A 24,417-nucleotide genomic window follows, 5' to 3' on the forward strand; every position below is an offset into this window, starting at 1 on the left:
ACGTTGTCAATCGCCAGATGTCCTCCTTCCTAGAAGGTCATAACCTGCTCAAGAACTCGCAAACAGGCTTTCGCCCTGGGCAGGGCACTGACTCTGCCCTGATTGTAGTAGTAGAGGAAGCCAGACGCATTCTGGATGCAGGAGGTTCCGCAGCTGTGGTCCTTCTGGACCTCAGCGCGGCGTTTGATACCGTCAACCATGGTATCCTCATTCAACGCCTTACTAGGATGGGAATATCCGGCCAGGCCTTAAGCTGGATAACCTCCTTTCTGAATGGTCGGTCCTACCAGGTCTGCGATGATACGAACCTCTCCGAGTCGATCCCCCTCCAGTGTGGAGTCCCGCAGGGCTCTTCGTTGAGCCCGACTCTTTTTAATATCTATATGGCCCCACTGGAGGATGTGGTTTCACCCTTCGGGGTGAAAATAGTGACCTACGCGGACGACACCCAGCTTGTCGTCTCGCTATCCCACCATGAAAACGCGGCAGAAAGATTCGGGTGTTGTCTGACAAGTATCATGGCGTGGATGACAGAATCACGGCTTAAACTCAACGGGTCCAAAACGGAACTTATGATGTTGGGTAATCTTTCCACCTCCCTTCCCAAAACCATGTGGCCCCCCTGTCTGGGGGAGGCGCCCCAACCTAAGAATGAAATTAATAGCCTGGGGGTATGGCTGGAGCCCGATCTAACGTTCAGAGTACAAACTAAGAAAGTGGCAGGGATCTGCTATGGTCTGTTACGCTCTGTCCGGAAGGTGTTGCCTCTTCTGCCCTTTAGCTCTAGAAAACTTTTGATCCAGGGGCTAATACTGTCCAGGCTGGATTATAGCAACGCCTTGCTGCTCGGTGCCCCTGAATCAGCCATTAACTCCCTTCAGCGAGTACAAAATGCGGCGGCCAGAGTACTGACCGGCGCGGCGAAAAGAACCTCAGCCAAACCCGCTCTTAGAGCTCTCCATTGGCTCCCCATCCGTGAGAGAATTAAATTCAAGGCCCTCTCCATCGCCTTCAAGTCTCTCCAGGGAATGGGTCCCCCTATTCTCAGGGACCTTATATGCCCCTATAAATCCATCCGTGCCCTCCGCTCCGATGGGAGCAATTTATTGTTCATCCCCAGAGTGAGGAGAGCACGCTCAGGAGGGCGGAGGTTCTCTGTGAATGTGGCCAAGACCTGGAATGGTCTTCCTGCTGCCCTCCGCTTGGAACCCTGCCTCCAGAAGTTTCGGAAATCTCTAAAGACATTCCTTTTTCCAAGAGGAGGTTGAGTCCGCTGTTTGAGGTCATGGAAGCTTATGGTGTGTACTAGCGCTGGGACGCTCTTGGGCAGCCATGCGCTTAAGAAATCTATTTTCATTTCATTCATTTCAATTCTTGAAGAGGATAACCAGCAAGCAAAGGGGACCGAGTCTGTAACTCGGAATGGACCACGAGGCACAGAAGCACAATGCCCACCTTTGTCATGAAGTTCAGGAGAGTTCACGAGAACCTTGTCGCTGCAGGTGGCGGTCCTAGAGACTCTTTGGAAGACCAGGAACTGTACACGAGCTGTCCTATGTCTGATGTCGGTTTCCAGGTTATCAGTGTCTAGCGGGAGTACCAACTAGCCTTGGTAGCTGCAACTGGCATGGAAGACAAAAAGATGCAATTGTTGGGACCAGCAAGGTGCAAAGAACTCACGGAATGCAAGAGAGTCAGTGCAGGCCCCAAGCAAGCAGAGGAGCCCGCCAAAGACCCTCAAGAGGACCCACAGGTCAAAGGCGCAAGAGTCGCAAGAGGACTTTAGGCAGCTCACCAAAGAAGAAGGCTCATGATGCAAGGAATATAGGGAGGACGCTGTTTGAGGGATGAGATGCTGGCAGCTGAAGCTTCTTGAAGCCTGAAGATCTCTGAAGTGCAGAGCCAACAAGCCTTTACAACGGCAAGTGGAAGCAGTGCACAAGTTTGGATCCAGCGGCTTCCGTCCTCAAAATTGCAGGGAAGACAGGTCCGGTTTTGGGAGAACCATAGATCCACCACCTGTGTTGGTGAGCATCAGGAAGTCCGTAGGACGACAGGAGCAGCAGACCGGTCAGCTTCGATGCAGTGCCTGCAGTTACAGGGGAGTGACTCCTTCACTCCAAGGAAGGTTACTTCAGATGTCCTTGATGCCAACAGGTCTCTGGAGATACTGAGCAAAACACAGACAAGGCAGAATACTTGCAAAACAGCAAGACCAGAAGCAGCAGGAGTCTTCCTTGATGCAGTCTCTGTCCCATGCGAAGTGCAAGTGTCTAGACAGTCGAAGAGTGTCTTTGTTTCAGAGATGAGTCTTATTTTGTGACGAATATGAGCCCCCCTACCCCCCACGGGGGCCCTTAAATAACCAAGGAAAGGGTTAGAACAAGTCAGGGATCCCTCCCAGAGGAAGGCCTGGACAGAGGGGAGGATACTTCCCTGTCCTTTGCCCAGTTTTGCGCCATAGTGGGCACCAAGGGTGCCTGAGCTGGCTCAAATCGGTGTTTGCAAGGAGGGCACCAAATGTGCCCTTCAATGCAGTCTGGAGGCGCTGGAAAGTGCCCCCACCAAATCCTGTCTGGGCGATGGACACCTATTTTTCTATCTTCCCTGCTCTAGCTCAGCTCATCTCAGCAGCAGGAGGGCAGAACAGTGTCTGTGGTCAGCATCAGCACTAGCTTGCTGTCAAACCATGAAAGGCTGTAACCGGGAGAACAGGGGGCTCCTCTAAGATGTCCCCAGTGCATGGGATCATACTTCCAACAAAGGAATTTGTGTTGGGGTATGATTCCAACATGTTTGATACCAAACATGACCAGGTTCAGCACTCCATTATATAGTTTGACATTTCGTAAGGATTGATGTCCTTAAAATGGCTTAGCGCACTTACAGAGCCTGAAGTATATAATCCGAAGTATATAATCCGGGGTTTGTAAGGGTGTCCTGCTGATGCAGGGGTACGCTTACACTAATAACAAAGCACTCTACCCTCAGGAGTGAAGGGCCTACCATAGGGGTGACTTGTAGGTTTTAAGTGCAGTGACCTCAGATATAAGGAAACTTATATCTGTCTTTAGAGGTTGAAGCACCATTTCACACAGGTTGCAATTGAAGGCAGTAGTTAGTTTAAGAGGACTCCCATGGGTGGCACAATACATGCTGTAGCTCATCGGAGACCGCTGGTGTACCTATGACCTGGGTACCTTATTACCATATGCTAGGGGCTTATAAGGGTACACCAGTAGCCATTTGTGGCGGTACCAAAGCCATTTTGGGAAATGAAGCACAGATGCTGGGGTCCTGGTTAGCAGGATCGAAGCAAACTACAGTCAAAACATACCGGCACGAGGCAAAAAGTGGGGGTAACCATAAAAGAAAATCCTACTTTCCTCCACAATCCCCAACCTCCTCAAATGTAAGGCTATGAGACTAACCTTGCCAGGTGAGTCTTCATTTTCTAAGTGGAAATGTCTGGGAAGTCCATATGCATTGCCATTGTTACTCCCAGGTCTATGTTCCAGTCCTAGTGACTGCATTGAGACCTCAGTAGTCAACATAAAACTTCATCTCTCTCTTACCATCCTGAGTATGAGTTTTTGGCACAAGGACTACAGGACTAGCCCAAGGGCTATCTGAAGTCGCAATGAATCCCAACTCTAGCATATTTTGGACCTTTGTCCTGATGCAATCTCTGACATGGTCATTCTGTCTGTAAATGTTACTTTTTACAGGCAGGTTGTCTACTATGTCCACTTCATGGGGACACCGGGTAGTCTGACTAGGTGTTGAAGAAAAGAGACCAGAAAACTAACTGAGAACGTGCCTGTAATTTAGTACTTCTCAGAACCAATCCAAAGATTTATTCCCAAAGTTCCTTTGGATTTTGCCTCAATGAACCTATAATAGTTCGGACTTTCTTCCTGAATCCAACATAATCAACTGAGAGGTCTGTTCATACACACGGTATCAAATGATATTTGAAGTTCTACTTTCATCACACTAAACAACGCATGAGAACTGATCAACAGTTTGATTCAGATGGCCACACACTAATAAGTGGACACTCTCATAAGGGTGCTCCAGTCATGATGGCAACCATCGCTCCGTGAATTTCAGCTGAAGTCAAGTTCTGCCTCTCAAAGGCTGGCAAGCCCCTCACAGGGCATACTCAACTAGGGCGGTTTCCACCTCAACTTCTTTGTTTGTAGAAGTTCCTCTGGTTTTGCTATACCACTTATTTCAATAAGGGGAGCCTCTTTTGGTTCCATGTGTTTGCATATGTATTCATGCAAAATGTTTTGTATGATGTATGTATTTATATATCATTTTTTAAATTGCATATAAATGCTATGTTTGTTTTCCGCCCACCATCCGCTATTTGTGCTAATACTATAAGATGTACAAATACAGTAACTGCCTGCTATTCTTATTCAAGCATGTGAATCTGTGAATGACCCAATACTAGAGAAAAAAATGTGTTACTTACCTGGAACTGTTGTTTTCATGTATTGGTATCTCTCATAAATTTACAAGCGATCCACCCTCCTCTTCAGAGAGTCCCCCATTATAGCTCAGGATTCTTTATTCTAACTTGTTCTTTGAAAGTCTGAGGAATTCAGCCTCTGTCTTGAGTGTTCTGGAGGGTGCTGTCGCCTGATTGGTTATAGTTCAAGTTTGGTCCGTTTAAAAAAAAAAAGTCTATTTAAACTAACTTTTTCCATTGCCATTATAGCCTATGATAGTAATACATACTTCTTTATCAAGGTACTGTGGGGCTCCCACTTTAACAACATTGAAGGCTTCATGCATGTGAATCTATGAAATATACCAATAGTGGATAACAGCAGTTACAGGTAGTTTATTTTCTTATCAAAAGTGCTGAATATATTTATAACAAAATTGAAAAGTGTGTATTCAAGATGAAAATGTGTGCATTGTCAGACCTCATAAGATATCTGGAGGACAATGCTAGAATTTCTAAAACCTTTTTAAAGCAAATATTTAAGTGATAAATCATGTAGTGATGGAGACACTTATTATGAATATTATTAACTTGGTGCCACAAGAATAGGTGCTACCGCTGTTGGCATTCCAGATTGGTAAACCTATGTTTCACATTTCTACTGACAATCCTTCCTATCTGAAAGAAACAGGTTAGTATTAGATTCCTTACCTTAGAATATCCCAAGGCGTCAGACTGGATCCGGAAATTTTTGCGTAGCAATATCCCTGCGCGTCGTCGGGTGTCGTCTGTGCCGGAATGACGTCGGAGTACTTAGACGCCGCTAATGCGCGCTGACGTCAGTTCTTTTTTTTTCGCGCCAGCTAGCGCAGATCTGGAGAAGCTCTACCGCTTAGTCACTTTTTGACTAAAACTTTTTTGATCATTTTTGATCCTCTTCGAGTCGTTCTCGACTCTTCAGGTGCCGGTAGGGATGCCCGGGTTCAAACCCTGCTCGAAGTGTGGTCGACTGATGTCGAATACCGACCCCCATCGCCGGTGTCTGCAATGCCTAGGCCTCGACCACGAAGACCGTTCCTGTTCTGACTGTCGGGCCCTGACGTCGAAGGCTAGGCGGGAGCGGTCCCGCAAGCGGCTCGAGCTCCGGCAGTCGGCCCCGCGCCATTCGAGGTCCCGGTCCCATGGGAGGTCGAGGGACCGGACGCGGGGACGGAGCCCTCGCTGCTCCGGAAGTCTGCATCGGTCTTCTGGTTCCTCCTCAGGTAAGAGGCATGAGAGGTCGGAGCGGCGTCATCGCTCCTCCGACCGCCCCCGACGCTCGCCCGACGCGGCCGGGGTTTTGGGTGGCACCACCCACGCAGCTCCGCTGAAGTCGCTAGCGCCACATCCTGCCCCACACCTTCGGGTCCCTGAGCAAGATGCGATGCGGGAGGAGATCGAGCAGTACCTCATGGCCATGAGGTCGCTCTCTTCTCCACCGTGCCCCACGGCGCCTTCGGGCCCGGTGGGCCTGGCTCCGGGGCCTAGCGGGTCGAGTGCTCCGGCACCGACGCCGCCCGCGGCTTCGGCTCCGGCGCCGCCGGCGACTTCGGTTCCGGCGCCACAGGCCCCGACCGGATCCGGACCTTACGACCTCACCGGCGCCGTCCCCAAGGGTGTCACCACTGGCGCCGACTTCGGTCGACGCCGGCCCCAGTCCTTCTATCGATCCCGTTAAGCCGTCGACACGGCCCCTTTGGGCGCCGTATGAGACAGCTATTGGTACAAACCAGTTCCACGAACGGGCCCCAATTGTTGATCCTGGCTACCAGACATTGGGTGACAAAGAGGACTGGGAGGGGTCTGAGGACCCTCTGACACGGGAGTGTCAGGACCAAGTGGACTGGACAGAGGAGCTTGGGGAGGCCAGCGGCCTGGACCTTTCTCCAGACACTGGTTTTGTCTCCCCTCTTACCGTGGCTACGGAGGAGGGGGCAGCCTATAGCGTAGTAGTGATGTGGGTGGCTAAGGCCTTAAACCTTACGCTCCCCTCAGTGGCCGTGAGGACTAATCTCCTCACCGAGGTCCTCAAACCGCAGTCAAGCTCGGTCGAGCCTCTGCTGCCGTTCAATGAGGCCTTATGTGGTCCAAGCCCGCTTCAGGACAGCCTGTGGATATGAACGTGGCCAGACACTACCGCCCGGCTCCGGGTGACCCAAGCTTCCTTTCGACCCACCCCAACCCGAGAGCCTGGTTATCCAGTCCTCTAACTCCCAGACCACGTTCCCATCGGCTCCTCCCGACAGGGAATCCAAGAGGGTTGAACAGTTTGGCAAGAAAGTGTTCCCGTCCCTTAGTCTGGGACTGCGGTCAGTCAACACCGCATGCCTCTTGGGCCGCTACACCCACACCTTGTGGGACACGGTTGGGGACGTGCTGCCACAATGCCCTGAGGAGGTCAGGGCTAAACTCGCCCAACCAAAGAAATGCAATTCCCTTGAACAGAGCTGAACAGTATTTAGAAAGTACAATTAAAGCCCAAATCACAAAGAATCGTATATATCTTGACACGCTGAATAAAAAGGGAAATGACAATTTATTATGTATACATACAGTAAAAATTCTACTAAATTACAATAAATTGTTAAACTGAACACATAAGGATTTTAAGAAAAACAAATCAATACAACATAAAAATAACATAACATTCGATTATGACCCGCATAATCGATAAAGGAAAGTCAGAAACAGCAAGACATAAAAATTGTACAATGCTCCTAGTATATTCGGACTCCTAGTTTCTCACATCCATGTCGCATGTACAGAACATCAGTTTATCTACAACAATAGAGGCGTCTTGAATTATACAACATAAAAAAGCGTTGACGCGTTTCGGTGGATTTTCTGGCTTTGTGCCATCTTTTTCAAGACTAAATTGATATCTGTCGTAACCAGGGAGTCATATGGTTTCCCCAAAATCTTTAAAAGAGAAGCAGAATAATTCGCAGGTGAGTGTTTCTGAAATTCTCGCAGGAAAGGACGATACCCTCGAAAAAAGCCTCTGGCCTTATAGTGTAAAACGTGGTATGTTGTTATGCTGCCCTTATGTTGGCTGATTAGGCTGTATCTTATTCGCTCTGAAAAATCTTCTCATAGTTTTCAATGAAACCTGTATGTGGTTTGTAGGCGGGAAAGCACGGTATAGGAACACGCTTAAGATTAGCTCCTTGCCGCAATCAGCGTAAACACAGCCCAGCCAAGTCTGTGAGTCTCAGATACGGGAATAGTTAGCTATTCTGTAAAATCTCGGCGCCGAAACATCTATCTCCGTGGCGTTTCCCTAGTGGAGGTTCGAGATGTGGCACGGTACTCTATCCGGTGCGGACTTGATACCACCGATACACTAGGCAGAGCGATGGCCACGACAGTGGCGGTCCGACGTCACGCCTGGTTACTGTGTGCCAATTTTTCTGCCGATGTCCAGGCTACTCTTCTGGACATGCCGTTTAATGGCCGTCGCCTGTTTGGCGACCAGGCAGACCACGCGCTTGAGCGCTTTAAGGACTCCAGGGCTATGGCCAAGTCCTTGTGCCTCTCTGCCCCGCGCCAGCAAATGGGTGCCTTTCGCTGCTTTCGTGGCCAAGGAAGGGGCGCCCCCACACTAGCCGCCAGCCACACGCTGCCTCAGCAGAATCTTCAGCGCGGTGGCGGCCGTGGAAACCGCCGGGGACAACAGCGAGGCCAGTCCTCACCCGCCCCGCAGCATCCGCCTCAAAACCTTCCTAGTCCAAGTTTTCAGGCCCATGTGACGCCAGTGGGGGGCAGAGTCTGCCATCACCACCTCCACTGGCGCACCGTCACATCGGACATGGGTGCTGCAAATCGTCCGAAGAGGCTACTCCCTTCCCTTCGAGGCGACCCCTCCAGCCATGCCACCGCATGTCACTTGACACTTATACGAGTGGAAGTTACGGCCCTCTTGGCCAAGGGGGCCATTGAGCGCGTTCCTGGGCCAGAAGTAGGGTGTGGTTGTTACTCCCACTACTTTCTGGTAACCAAGAAGGGCAAAGGGGGCCTCCGCCCTATCTTGGACCTGCGGAACGCCAACGGCTTCCTCCGGCAGGAGAAGTTAAAGATGCTGACACTAGCTCAGGTCCTAGCTGCCCTGGACCCAGGAGACTAGATGGTAGCATTGGACTGGCAGGACGCTTATTTTCATATCCCCGCCCTGCCGGCCCACCTGCGTTACCTGCGGTTCACGGTAGGCCACGAGCACTTTCAGTTTACCGTGCTCCCTTTCGGCCTTACCAGCGCCCCACGGGTGTTCACGAAAGTGATGGCGGTGGTCGCAGCTCATCTGCGCAGGTTAGGGGTTTCAGTCTTCCCATACCTCGACGACTGGTTGTTGAAGGCGGGCTCGCCCCAGACAGTCGTCAGCCACCTCCAGACTACGGCCTGTGAGAAGTTGGCCTGATATGCAGTGCTCACTATTCTAGTGATCACTATGTATCAGTCCAAATAACCCTTATTGATGATTGTTTGTAAGTCAACCGTATAGACCAGCTATCCTAGTAGCATGGACAAGAGCAGTCTTCAGGCTAAACTCTAGAGGGCGTGTTAAGCCAGCTGTTATACCATCACATATACCCCTTGAACACCAAGTGAAAGGCCACCACACAAGTTGTTATGAAAATAAAAGTATATTTATTTAGAACACAACAGCCCTGGACTCTTTATGAGGACAGGGCGCTAAGCACAATACAAAGCTCTTATGAAAATACTGAAAGTCGCACAATTTACACAAATGCCCGAGGGGCACGAAAAACCATATACTCTAAAAGTGGAATGCGAAGTTACTAGCAGGTAAGTACTACTCTAATAGGCTTTAGGATCGCTAGGACTGGACTACTGAACCTTCAGATTAAAAGCAGGAGGCCTAGGGAGATCGGGTGCAGAGTGTGCACTCTCACGCGGGATGCGGGACAAAGTCTATGGATGCTAGATTTCGTAAAGTTAGTGTTATCGGACGAATCCGACTAGGTAGAGCTGAAACGAAAAAGGATCTGGACACTTAGATAGTTAAGCTATGCTGGAGCACCGAAATGCTCAGGTTACCTAGCCCAGGGGCTGCGGATGCATAGGTCTGAAAAGACGTCGGGAATCCTCGTTGCAGTCTATGAAGCCTGAAAGAAGAAGTTCCTGGCAGGCGACCAGTGATGAAGTTCGAAGTGATCCAAGCCTGGATTGAAGATGGAAGACACCTGTAAGCAGAGGGGACCAAGTTCTGAATCACTAGCCAGTGATTAGGTGGGCACCAGGATGGCACCGGACGAAGTCACCTCGACCAGGTGAGTGGGCGACGCTGGCCTCTGCAGTCTCTCGGACCAGGAGGCGTTGTCGGCGACCAGGATGGAGGTGCGAGCTGTCCCACGAAGGTATCTGCTGTCGATGTCGCTGGACCCGGGATTGGGGCAACAAGTCTTGGCAAATGCAAGCCCACGCGGTGGACTCAAAATGGCGTCTGGAGTGGACCAGGAGGGTCCGGGGTGCTCCTCTGTTGGAGGGGAGCAAGGGCCAGTCTGGAGCAACCAGACCAGCGGTGTTGTTGTCGTGGTGCGTCGTCAAGAGGGCTACAAGCCAGCAGGCAAGTGGCCGGACAACGCGGTGAGCAGCAAAGAGCAGAAGAGCCCCACGCAGATCTGGTGGATGCTGGGGGGCTGGACTTCGGTGCTGGAGCTGCTCAGGGTTAGGGCTTCTCGAACCCCAAAGCACCCACTCGAGGATCCCTCGGTGGTCGTGCTGGATAAGCGTCGTGCAGTTCTGAAGATGGCCGGTCCCTCGAGGTCTCGTCACACCCACGGATCTCAGCTGGGCTGATGATGTAGGTAGAGGTCAGAGGTGCCAGGGAAGCCGGGTCTCGTCGTGCTGGCCGGTCGGATTCCTGAGGAAGGACGTGCAGCGAACCGCAGTGTTCTTAGTTGGTGCCCGCAGATGCAGGGTGACTACTCCTTAGTCACAAGGGAGAAATCTTGAGAAGAAGTCTTGAGTTCCTTTCGTAGAAAGTAGTTTCAGGATTCAAAGATGATCTAATTTGGAAGGGTCCCCGCTCCCACCTTTATACTAAAGGGGGCTGGTACGGTACTAGGTCCTGCCCATGGGTGGGACCAGGAAGGGGGGGTTACACCCCTGTCCCATGCCGGACTTTCCCCAGCTCAGGGGCTGGTGTGCCCCTGGAACTGCGTAGTGAGCACCGGGGTGCCACTTGCAGTCACCTTCCTCTTCAGCCCTGCCTACCCAGGATACACAAAACCCTGTCTGGGATGGTGCTAGCACCGCCCCTGACAGGAAACCCTTTGTCCAAGCTCTCCTCGCTGGAAGGACTCCCAGCAGCAGGAGGTCAGACTTGTGTCTGTGGTGGCAGCATCCATTTTGTGATGCTGAGGCTCGAGTTAACTTTAACCGGGTTCACAGTTACATACATGTCGTGTCCCTCTAGAAGGGTGGAATGCTAACCCCGTCGCCAGAATTGGCGAGGGGTTAGTATTCCAATTTGTATGACACCTTACTCGACATGTTTTGATAAAGATAGTAAATAACTGCAAGGATTATAATGCACTTAAGAGTATATTGTACGCGTTATCATAGAACAGCTATTAGGACTTGGTTCCGCAAGCTGCAGACGGGCTCAGCTCATGCCAGAGCACCATCTCACATGATCCCAAGCACTCTGCCTTCAGGATTGTTAAGGCCTGCCATAGGAGTGACTGATAGGAATCTATGTGTCCATTTTAGGGTTAGATATAGGTATACTATATCTACAGCAAGGGGTGATTACACCACCTTGCCCCAGCTGTCGTGCAGCCAGTTGTGTCAGATTTAGATGGCCAGCCAGGGGTGGCATAATACATGCTGCAGCCCCTGGTAGGCCCTGGGTACACCTATGCCCTGAGTTACAGGGTCTGATAAGGTGGCACAGTACCAATTGGATATGTACCTAAGGTACATGGAATCCATTTTACAGAGAGAGCAGTAGGCCTGGGGCCCTGGATAGCAGGGTCCCAGGTCAACTAAGTCGAAAAACCAGCAAAACACCAGGCAAAAAGTTGGGGGTAACCATAGTCAGGTATCCACCTTCCTAAGCGGCCGACCTCCAGCACCTGCTGGGGTTCTCCATCAATGAGCCGAAGTCATACCTGTGTCCTTCTCAGAAGCCCCTCTTCCTTGGAGCGGTTCTGGACTCGGCGCAGTTTCCGGTTTATCCTCCCGAGCAGCGGGTTCGGGATATTCAGGCTCTGATTCCGATCTTTCAGCCGTTATCCCGAGTCTCGGTCAGGTTGACGCTGCGGCTTCTGGGGCTGATGGCGTCCTGCATCCTTCTGGTGCATCACGCCAGGTGGCGGATGCGGGCTCTGCAATGGGACCTGAAGTTTCAGTGGGCCCAGCATCAGAGCAACTTGTCCGACCATGTCTTGATCTCGGAGGGCAGTGCAAGACAGTTGCAGTGGTGGCTCACGGACCGCGATTGGGTCAGCGGCAGATCCCTTTCCCTACCCCAACTGGAGCACGTAGTTGTGACGGACGCGTCCCTCCAGAGCTGGGGAGGCCACATGGGAGAGGCGGAGATCAGAAGCCTCTCGTCTCCGGCGGAGTCCCGGCTCCACATCAACCTTCTGGAGCTGCGGGCGATCTGGCTTGCCCTGAAGGCATTCCTCCCCTCTGTCCAGGGGAGTGTAGTGCAGGTGTTCAAGGACAACACCACTGCCATGTGGTACTGCAACAAACAGGGCGGGGTGGGGTCGTGGACCCTATGCCAGGAGGCTCTACGCCTCTGGCAGTGGCTGAAACCGGGCGTGACCCTGGTGATTCAACACCTGGCAGGTTCCCTGAACATCAGGGCGGACGAACTCAGCCATCGGTGCATGATATATCACGAATGGCGTCTGAGCTCGGACGTGGCACAAGGCCTCTTTCAGCAGTGGGGAGAGCCTTGGCTAGATCTATTCGCCACAGAAGAGAACGCGCAATGTCATCAGTTCTGCGCGTTGGAATTCCAAGGCGGCACTCGCTCGGAGTCGCTTTTCGTCATGAGTGGAGCTGCGGTCTGTTGTACGCTTTTCCGCCTGTACCACTTCTGCCCAGAGTGCTGAAGAAGATCAGGCGCGACGGGGCCCAAGTTATCCTTGTGGCTCCGGACTGGGCACGAAGATACTGGTAGCCCGAGCTACTCAGCATGTCTGTCGATCCCACGATTCGTCTATCTCTTCAGGAGGACCTTCTGTCGCAGCAGCAGTGGACGGTCCCTCACCCGAACCTGTCCAGTCTCCACCTCCATGCTTGGAGATTGAGCGGCGACAGTTGAGGCCATTTGACTTGCCTCCTGAAGTTTGTGATGTGATTCTGGCAGCCAGGCGTCCCTCCACAAAGTCTGTATATGCCTGCAGGTGGAACAAGTTTGTGGCATGGTGCACAGCAAAGGTCGTAGAACCTCTTTCTGCCCTTATGTCAGAAGTCCTTTTGTTCCTTCTTTCTTTGGCCCGGCAGGGATCTGCTCTGGGCACTATTAAGGGCTACCATTCTGCAATTTCGGCCTTTCTCAGGCTCCCTGAACGGCCCTCTCTTTTCAAGTCCCCTGTCGTAAGTAGATTTCTCAAATTCAGTAGAATTACTCACCTTTTCCCTCCTGTTCCTTTTGTGATGCTGCAGTGGGACTTGGATCTGGTTCTTACTTATTTGATATGCGCTCCTTTTGAGCCACTTAACAACTGTCCTCTTCATTTACTGACCTTAAAGACTGCTTTCCTGGTTGCCATCACCTCCGCTAGGCTCGTGAGTGAGCTCCAGGCTCTTTCCTTTAAACCTCCGTTTCTGTCTGTTCATCCGGACAAGGTTGTGCTCTGCACTCGTCCTTCTTGCCAAAGGTTGTTACAGTCTTCCACATTGAGCAAACTATCACACTGCCCACTTTCTTTCCACCTCCGCACCCTTCCAGAGAGGAAAAGAGTCCCCACCGTCTGGACCCAAAACGTGTGCTCTCATTTTACCCGAATCGCACACAATAGTTCCGGGTGGATGACCAGCTCTTTGTTGGCTACGTAGGCGCCAAGAAAGGCTAGGCGGTACACAGGAGGTCTATCTCCCGCTGGGTCGTCTTGTGTATAAAAGGCTGTTATTCTGTGGCTAAAAAGGAACCTCCGGTGGTGCTGCATGCCCATTCTACCAGAGCAACAGCAGCTACTACTGCATTGGGATGTGGTGTCCCCTGCAAGACATCGCTCAGGCAGCCACGTAGGCCTCGCTGCACACTTTTACTAAGCATCATTGCCTTGACAGCCAAGTCCGGAGAGACTGCTTCTTTGGACGTTCTGTTCTCCGTGACTTTCTGGTGTGAACTTGGTTCGCAGACCCACCACCGGTGTTGGTATTGCTGGGGTATCTATTCTAAGGTAAGGAATCTATCACTAAGGTGTCTCTTTCAGATGCACAAGTTACTTACCTTCGGTAACAATATATCTGTCAGAGACATTACATAGTGATAGATTCCTTACCACCCCACCCATCCTCTCCGTCCTGCGAACTGATTTCTAGGGTTAAGGTCATCCTTTTCAGGGCCCTAGTTTCAATGCACCAGTGGTTAGTATCTTGCATGGCTCTGCGTTCCTGGCGTGGAAAGTCGTGTACAGAACTGACGTCAAGGCACAAGGGCGGCGTCTAAGTAGCTGCAGCTACCTCATCCCGTTGAACACAATGCCTGCAACGGACGCAGAGCCTTACGACGCCACCTTCCAACGCGCAGGGGTACTGCTGACTAAATCTTTCTGGATCCAGTCTGACACCTGGGGGTAGTTCTAAGGTAAGGAATGTATCACTAACTAATGTCTCTTACAGATATATAGTTACCGAAGGTAAGTAACTTGCTCATTAGGTTGGGCTCCATGCCCAAAGAGCTTCCTGCTGGCAGCTGGTGAGCTTCTGACAGCTCTGGTGCTACGTGTTAGAGACCCCTGGTCTAGAGTCAGCTACTCAAAGCGAAGCTAAGTTCTGACAAGAGGCGCTTAGGAATCTTGTAGGTGCAGTTATTCCCTATACTACAGATTTCTCAAGCACTCTTTTCCTTTTATTGCCTATCAGTTGCTTTTTATACTGTTAGCTTGCTACTGTAGTAGGTTCATAAGTTTGAGACCCATCTCTTGTTAAGTGTTAATGACTATAAAAAAAAAAAAAGAGGTCTGTCTCTGGAAGGCAGCTACCAGTTCAATGCATTTTGATAAGAGGGGGGTCCACCCAAGTTCTTAAAAGGATATATCTTTTTCTTTGCTTCTAATGTAAGCCTATCAAGCTGCATTTTCTATCTTCATGTACTCAATATTTATAGGGTTTTTTGCATGACTAATGTTGCAGTGCACATCTTTTGGACAATTCATAGAAGTATTATGGACAATAAGTAGAAACTGTCATGTCTGATAGACTTCCATTTCCTACGATTTTACATAAACTCAGAAATTAAGATAGTCTACAATGAAATCTCAATGAAAGAGCTATGCATAAAGGTATCCAGGGTCCGTGCAGGCTGCAGAGAATTATTCAATCGTTTATTACTTCAATGAAGTTATCTACAATGTGGAGAGGTGTGGTGCAGGGGCCAAGCCAGCTGACTTCGGAAGACAGGGTTGACGGTTCGATCCCCGGCTCCGGCGGCAGCTTTGCACCATGTAATTCTGGGCAATAGCTCACTTAATTTCTAAGACAGCCCCCAGCACCTTGAGGACCCGTAAGGGTGAGTAGTTTGCACTTTACAAATACGGATTTTACATTTACAATGTAGAACCAAGACTACAGGTATGTGAACTTTCTTACTGCTATTGCAGTGGCCAAAGTTGTAGCTGGACGCCAATGCCTGCTGTTGAGCTAGGGTAAGTTATCAAGTAGAATATGTGTGTCACTGCTTCAGTGCTTTTGTTTATTTTCAGATCCTTCAACCCAATCAGAAATTGCTTTCAGTTGTGCTGCCAGAAAAAAAATCTATGCATTCCTTTATCTTTTAATTGTCCTCCTTTATAATTCTTAATACTCTATGTACTTTGAACATACTCCAAAAAAAGAATAGTGATTAAAGATTTTTGTTAACTAAACTTGCAGGTATTTTGGAGAGAAAGATTGTATCGGAAATAAAAGTGAAAGGGAGGAGTACATTTTTGTTGCATGTGATGTTCGTGTGCCAAAGACACTTCTAACTCTTCCCATCTCTTTGGATCCTTATTCAGCTTCTCTAAGAACTTTACTATGTTATACCTCAATAAGGTGTTGTAGCGCCTTGTTATTGTATCTTCTAGGTAAATCATTCTATGCTTATCCTAAGTTTAAATATTACTCTCTTATTACTTAACAGTTTATCACAACATGAACCCCTCCCCATGTTACTTGCCACAATTTCTGGTCTTTCCTAGATCATAGTTTCATTGAAGCAGGGTTTCTCAGCACGATGTACTCCTTTGTCCACTGCAGTTCAACTGGTGTGTTATGAGTACAGATTCAGGGTTAGTATTAATAGAGCTGTAATTTCTCAATGCAAATCCTCATCTACCTCTATGTTACCGCTGAAAAGGTGTTTGGGCAATAGCTCACTTAATTTCTAATACGGCTCCCAGCACCTTGAGACCTGTAAGGGTGAGTAGTTTGCACTTTACAAATACGGATTTTACATTTACAATGTAGAACCATGTATTACCTTCAGGAGACTACATAAACATGAAAAATCAAAATACAATTATTATTTAAGCCAATGAAGAGAATTGTTGAGTATGTTAAAGGGTTTTATTTTCTTAGTTAAAATTAAGGTTCTCTGACTCTTTATTCATTAGTCAACTATCAATCAGTTTACAGAATTAAAAATTAGGAAAAACAGCATTAATACAGAACATATTACAGTCTACATATAAAAGCATCACATGTAGAAAAAGAAATGTGGCGCAAATGTCAGTCAAAATTCTTAAAGAGTTTCTAAGAAAATAGTGAGTCTTGCAAGGCTAATCAATAATTAATAGTTAGTTGGCAAAAATCTCCCATACTGAGAAATAAATGCATAAGACAAATAAGTTTTTTTTCAAAACCAATTAATTAGTCAAAGCAAAAACTTAGTTTTAGCATTCTAAATCTACCTTCTGCCCTGGTCTGTTCATCTCTGCCACTCTGAGCTACACAAGGAGTGAGACAGCCGCCCTTCACAGACCACAGAGGAATGTCATCTGCCTTGCCAAAAATGACGTGCAAGGACTCTCTGAAAAAAATATGAGTAAGAAACCTCCACCTCTCCTCTGACGCAATCGCCTCCCAGGCTGCAGTAATCTCCTCCCGCAACGTTTCTCGTACCTATCCCATATGATGTCTGGTCTAATCTGCTCCCTCTCAAGAGCTCACGCCCCACCTATTTATTTATTTATTTAGGGTCTTGTATCGCGCATGAATCAGCCCCGAAGGGGTATCTCCGCGCGTAGCTTGCATGACTTGGGCAGACTGTAGTAAGTGGGTGACAGCAAGAGTGACCATGTTATTTGTGCGAAAAAAAGCCTAAGAGCCATCCACGCCTTCATAGAGGTCATAATTTACACTCTAATTCTTGGCAGACTACAATAAAATATTTCATATTCAAAAAAAGCAACGCTGTGATTGGTTACCATATGTGACATGAGGGTCTCATCATCCTGTTTTTATTGCAAAATCCAAACCATACCGGCTTTAACAAAAGAAGCGTTAATGAGTAATACATTTATATGTTTTAGCAACTTTTACTAGGAAAAAATGTCCCGTCTATTTTTTCCTTCCTGTCACATCGTATGCAGGACGGGCACATTCCACAAACACTGATACATTTGCAGGATACCAAGAATGTACAATTCACAGTGGCCTTGACTCCTTCTGTAGTTGAGGCAAGCTGGTGTAATCTGCGCATGCCCTCTTCTTTGAATACAATTCTCAGCCTCGCTGGATTCACAGGCAGACATTTCATCTTAGGCCCAAGAACAAAACAAACACAAAAATAGTATTAATTTATTAAATAAATCCCATTATTTCTTCCCTCCCCCATACTAATACCCTGTATAAATGATTACCTAGTAAAGCTGTTAGTTTAAAGCAGCTTTTCTTATTGTTTGTGCACAACATGCAAAAATGTGCTATGTGCAACTTAGCATAATACATGCACTAGTATAAATTTTCAAAGCGCACACAGTTAATACATACTCATAGCAACATGCTTTAATGTTTTAGATAGCTTTTCATGCAAAAAAGTGTTTGCCCCGCGTGGAGTGTTTGGTGCATGGTTAATTAATAACATTATAAGATGTGTTGGGAACTGAACATATTTTACCTAAATATGCAACAAAGCCAAAGTCTTTTAAGACCGTAACAGTGGTGTAGATTACAAGAAAAAGAGCTGGGAAGACCGAAGACATTCTATGGTTACCCTCAAAGCTAAAAAAGGCCACTGAAATCACAAGTTTTCTCTACACTGCAAAAACACATGTTAATTCAGCACAATCATTTCAGACTGACTGGGCCTCATTTCATGTCTCATGTGCCATGTGTTTTCAGATGCACCAAACTGTGCGTGTCAATTTAAATGCAGTCTGTCTGAAGCACAAAAATAAAACAATGCCTGACTCAAGATGAAATCTGAGCTCCGTTAGTATTCATGACCTGTTTTTGGAGCAGTTAAGGATTACCGTTGTTGATCTCTGGTATCACTATCGGGGACTCCTGTTAAATAGAATAGGCACTATTTGCCACCACCCAGGATTGTCAGTAGTGCCCATCAGTTTGGATAAGCAATCGTGATTAGAAGGCAAGTTTTAGAGTAATGACCAGGAGGCAAGAGATTACCATTGTTGACCTCAGCCAATATTCACATTAATGACAGTCAAACATAATTAGCAGTAACATGTTTTACTGCTTGAGCTGTGATAATTGTTCGGTCGAATTAGCAGCAGTGACAGTGAGTAGAGCTGGAATACATCACCTCTTTATTACAGGCGTAGCCTAACCACCATAGCTTGTCTCCATGGTCTTACCTCCCAACTATGAGCACTACTCCCAATCTCTATCCACATTAGTGCAGATCATCATCCATCCGAGCTTCATGCCTGAACCTCTGGTATTACCAACCTGAAGTCCTCCTCACCATCTCCGCAAGCTATAAACACTACACCACCCAACAATGACACCCAGAGACTTGTATCGAGCATCATTCATACTTTTTTGGCCCGACTCCGCACAACACCTGTTGCAATTTATTAGAACTCTGTATCCACCGCATGTCAGTTTTCGATTTACTGTTCTAATATATATTCGTTTATGTAGACCCTGCTTAAAGTACAACGAAAATCTAACTCCAAGTGGTATAGCTTTTGGCTTCAAAAGGTGTCCTCATGCTAGAGCCGATGCAAAAAAAAGTAGCATTATGTATTCTGGGATTTTGATCTCCCCATCTGAATGATTTACCTCCATATAACATGTATATTCATATTTTAGCAATCTGTGAAGATGAAGTACCAAAGTGAACCAACATTGCTGGCAAGTTCTTCTTCTTTTTGCAAGTGTTTGTTTTCTTCCAGGCCACCGCAAATGCTCTCATCCATCCCGTTTTCAGTCTTTCATTGCAGATGCTTTGGCTGGAACAGAGAACTTGCTAAATGTGGCTGTTTATACTGGGTACTTGTGGGGCTGTGTCGGAGTGGGGCAGGCGGGGGTATAGGTGCCCATTCTACCCTAGCAATTTTCTCAGTGAATAGGTCTAAATTCTTGAGCAGCTCTTGTGAAGCAGGCTTCCATGTTGTAAATGGAGGTTTAGCAGAGTTAGGTAAATTAACAAGGACTACCAATAAAAAAAATTAAATTTTTTGGGTTGGGTGATCACTCTCATAAATGCAGAAACTTCCTGCTGTTAGTCACCAAGTAGTCCTCTGATCCATTGCATCTAATGCATTACTGCAGTTTCTGCAGGTAAGCTTTTGTCATGGTGGCTTGGAAGGCTGAGTGGTCATCCAATTTGGCAGATTTCTTTCATTGGGGGAGATGGTGAGGACCAGATTTAATATTGCTAGCTGTGCACGTACAATATTTTGTGTCTATTCCAATCTCCTCACAGCATGCATTTTCTGGTAGCATAATCCACCATCAGAGCAATTCCTGTTTAGCATATATTGACTAGGCTAAACATCAACCCACCAGTCCCATTCACACAGTAGACTTAGTTATAAACCATTAACTGCTAATTTTTTGAAAGGTAAGTAATTGCTAGGTGGCAAATGCAATCAGATGTTGGTCTCTAACTTGCCACTCTTAAAGATAATGCGTTAAGTTAAAAAAAAGAACTGTAGTCTGTTATACAATAATTGAATGTGCTGTTTGAGCCCTGACCAGTACCTATGTATTTTGTTTGTGTTTTCTAACTTTTGTGATGCTCTCCCTGTATGCTTCTCACTGCTTATCAGCACTGTGGCAAGCCGTTCATCTTATTGCTCTTGTTAAGGTATACTACTGGCTCTCCAGCCTCATATCATTTGCTACTTACTTTCACTTCCACAGTAGACTACAGTTTACATATTACGCTTCTGCTGCAGAACTAGCATGAAGTTGGCGGCAAGGTTTTTTTACAGTGAAAATAGCAATGATGGCCTTACCGCAGTTACAACCGCTCCAACATAAGTTACCTTTACTCTCCAGTGCACTGGAGATCAATATTAATCACATACCATAGGTTTCTTGCAAACTAACCTGCATCTATTTCCTAACACAGCTGAATGACCTGGAGAAGAAGCATGCTATGCTGGAAATGAATGCTCGTAGCCTACAGACAAAACTTGAGACTGAGCGAGAGCTGAAACAGAGACTTCTGGATGAGGTACAAACATTATGCACATATTACCTGACGTGAGATGCTGTATCAGTGTACTTGGTGGGATATCATAAGAGCTATAGGGAAACCTTATGTTATGCTTACAGGAACTAGAAGAACTTTTCTAATGCCAATTGGGTGTAGATGTTATTGGATATATCAAGGATAACTGTCTAGAAAATTGTTTGGGCATGAATACTGAAGGGATAATTTGAGGGATAGGTGACCAACCATGTTTTAGTGTGTCTGAAGTAGACAACATGTAAACTATTTGTTTGGTGGCCATATTTGGGTTGGTTAAACATGTCTAACATTGGCAACAATTTGGTTGCCTCTTGTGGGGTGGCTACTGCTATGCCTTATGTAGATTAAAATTCAGGCTGCAAAATAATGTATTTATTTTAATTTTATATTTAATGCCGCTGCAAAATCTGAAAGTTGGGGGTACCATGGCAAACAAATTATATAATAACTGAAATAAATAAAACGTGGCGGCACCTGGTTGGGAGGGTACAAATCGGAGTAAGCTACGGATAAGGTGCACTGGGCTTCAGAATGTACTGGCATGCCTGAAGTAGGATGAATGTTGCCTTCTCAGGGACAGACTACTACTACTGCTGCTGTGTCTGTGTTAGTGGTGTGTCTATGTTGTAGTATGTGACCTGTTAAGCTTAAGAAGAATGTGGGTTGAGAGCCCACAACTACACTGGTTCAAGTATGAATGACCAGGACTATGACTATGGTTTGTGTGTTGTTGCTTGGATATGATTTTACCTTAAATAAATGAAAAACAGGAGGGATGTGGCAAAACAGGAACAAATTGGTTTAATTAAACGCTGCAGCCGGGAGAACCTGGACAGAATGCATCTGCTCAAAAGTTCTCGTTGTACAATGTTTTGGTTGTCAATGTGTGCAGTTCAAGAGGTACAATAAAATGTTATCTACATTCCAAACCAGAGTCTTGGTTGTAAATCAGGTGTGCGGAGCACTTGAATCACTACATGTGTTGTGCATGCAGTGTCCTGATTGGTTAAGTGTACCTAACTACATGTCTCTAGCTTTGTGGTATTTCTGGGGAACAAGAGCCTTTGGCCAAACAGCTTTATTGGGGACAATAGCCTCTAACTTGTTTTTAGTGCAAGTATCGCTCTGTGGAATCGATCAGGGTTTTGGATTAGTGTTTGCTTTTAATTGATGAAGAACCTCACCTGTGACCTGCCTGACCAGTATCTCTGACTCAGGGTCGATGAGCAGGTCACCTTGAGTGAATCCGACAGCAATGATGTGAGTTCATCAGAACTCATAAAAATATGGCAGCCACTGGTATACATATTTTTTGTATATGTGTTTAATAGAGGAATATTTAAAATCACTTGCCGTTGCTAGTCCTGGGTGCAATAGCTTTGTAAGTTAGTGTTCTCTTCATATGGCAACATGTGCCACTGTACCTTTGCTGTACACTGATGCTGTGTGATCTGCTTCTTTGTGTGGGTCCTACTGTGTGTGCAGTAGAGGAAAATAAGTTAGTAGGACCCAAATATGGCTAGCAAGAACTTAATTCACCTACATGTGATTAAAAAAGAGAAAAGCCAGGTGAGCATAAGTAACTCATACTACAGTCTACTTCACATGCAATAGGAACCATACAGAAAAGTGGGCCATGCTGCATTAGAGCAAGGGATCAGAGGTACATTTTACCTTTCAGAATATTTGGTTGGTATCTGATCTTCACTAAGATTAAATATGCTGAAAATGTAAAAGATATTTGTACATTACTCTGTGTATGCAACACTAACATTTTTGAGTTTCTTGAAGAGGATCAGTCAACACTGAAAAAAGTGCGGAGGATCAACTAAGATCATCAACCCTGACCATGCACAAATGCTAAACAAAACCCCAAATCTCCCAGCTGCTTTTCTGATTCATAATGGTTTTCCACAGTGGGATTTATGCTTTCAATCTAAATCATGCTCTTACATGCTCTTTCTATTCTCATTGTATGGCTATCCTTCCCTAAGGAGGTGGGGATGAAAACATTCCCTATAACTGTTCATTTTAGACGTTTCTGTACTGAGACACAGCAAAATACAATCAAAGGCACTGCCCCATTACTCTGTTAATGGATCTCTTTTTGCTGCTTTTCACCTTCATCTTTCTCCATGTTTTTGGAAGTTTTATTTAAGATCTAGATGTCAAAAGACCCCACATCAAGCACTGGCTGAAAAACAAAATAGTCATGTTAATTAAGAAATGTAAGTGTAGGATGTAAAATATAGTTGGGTTCATGGATTAACTCACATCAGAGAATCTTCAGTCACTGCTGTGTAGATTGAAAAGTTCATTTTTCAGGTTTTTCTTGACATGAAGGTAGCAGGATTCTGTTCAGAGGTAGGGTCTTAGGTTTTTCCATAATTTAGGAACCCCAAAGATTGTCATCCATACTTTTGTCTCCAAAACACTTATTTGATTAGATGTGCAAATTTCTTGATGGAGAACGGTGGCATACCAGATCTTGTACGCCCAGTATGACCTTTCACCAAGTAAGCTTTGGGCATAATGCCTGCCAGTTCAATAAGGAGCCAATAAAGAGTTTTCAGGTTGTCCTAATACGGTCCCATTTTTATAAGTGATGAGACGTTCTGGCTGCAGTTTTGCACTTTTTTCTGTCTGGGGATGACCTTACTGGCTGGGGTATATGTTACGACAGTCATGCAAGCAGTCCTTGCTGCATCATCTAAGCCTTATTTGGTGGTCCACAGACAGGAGTGTGAGTAGATCCCGAAGGAGGGAGAGTTTCAAGTTAGTTGCCTTGACCACAACTCTGATTTGTGGGTTGAATTTAAGATTCAAATGAAAAATTGGTCCCAAATTTCTGATGTTTAGGGAAGAAATGGAAGGGGCCTCAGATTAGATAGTCAGTTGAAAGAAGGTGCCTTTTTTTGCAGTCCCTCCAGTGATTTCAACTTTAGCTTTTGATCCATTGGGATAAAAATTGCTCCACAATGCTTGTGGACTTCTCCATCCTGATTTCTCAAATGTAGTATATCTGTGTCATCCTTCTGAATCTTGAGTTTCACAGAAGATAAAACTGGAAAAGCCAATACGTATAGGTCCCCTCACTTCAGTTGTGAAGAAACAAACAAATCCACCCTTGGGCTGTCATTGAAACAACTTCCCATCCCTTTAGCTAATAGAAGAAGTGTGTGGTTGATCGTGTAATCGCCTCATGAGATGTTAAGGAGAAACTGGGCAACCTTGCTGATGTTTGATGATTTCTGTGACCAGCATTTTTCTTGTATATGGAGTTTTTAGATTGAACAGTAGTTGGACAGCATCTGGAATTCTACAACAGGTTTCTGAAGGTGAGGGGTGATGATTGCTTCTTAAAAGGATGTGACATTGTTCCATATAGGAGATAGATATTAAATCTGGTAGAGACTTCTAGCTGCAGAATTTGCCAGGCGTCAGGCTGGATCTGGAAACTTTTGCTGAGCAATGCCCTTTGCGCGCGACGTCAGGTGGCTCCATTCTGCTCCATGTCACGTCGCCGTCGGTTATGACATCACGGTGCCTATTCAGTCACCACCCAGGCGAGTGGACGTCAGTTCTTTTCTTTCAGCACCAGTTAAGCGCTGATCCAGGAAGAGCTACCCTTTGCCACTATTTGGCAGGCTTTTTCTTGACGTTTGTAAAAATTTTGGAGAATACGACTTCGTGTTCGAGGTATGTAGGGTAGAAGGACAGGTTTTAAACCATGCAGGACTTGTTCCCGCATGATGTCGGTCACCGAACCCCACCGTGTATGTCTGTGGTGTCTTGAACGCGACCACAAATCGAAGTCGTGTTCAGGCTGTAGGGCGATGGCCCCGAAGACCTTGAAAGAGCGAGCATTGAAGTTGCTCATGGCACGGCAGTCGACACCGTCAAGCGAGACTCCGAGGATGTCACGGTCCCGTTCGAGGAAGAGGTGGTTGCGGGACCGCTCACTGACCCTTAAGTCCTCTTCCTCCTATTCTAGGTCATCTGGACACTCTGGGAAGAGGCACAAGAAGAAGAAGTCCAATCAGACTTCATCTTCACCTCAGTTGGC

At 46.8% G+C, this 24,417-nt stretch overlaps 1 protein-coding gene across 1 annotated transcript in view; it reads left to right on the plus strand.

The window, feature by feature from the left end:
* CIT (citron rho-interacting serine/threonine kinase) overlaps window positions 1–24,417 on the plus strand; it is a 1,473,679-nt gene that overhangs the window by 838,465 nt on the left and 610,797 nt on the right. The window contains exon 28 of the mRNA XM_086942878.1: window positions 20,229–20,333. Coding sequence (XP_086799004.1) covers window positions 20,229–20,333 — 105 coding nt within the window. The remainder of the gene's footprint in view (window positions 1–20,228; window positions 20,334–24,417) is intronic.

This window comes from Lissotriton vulgaris, chromosome 11 (assembly GCF_964263255.1).
Source record: "Lissotriton vulgaris chromosome 11, aLisVul1.2, whole genome shotgun sequence".
Classification (NCBI taxonomy): Eukaryota; Metazoa; Chordata; class Amphibia; order Caudata; family Salamandridae; genus Lissotriton; species Lissotriton vulgaris.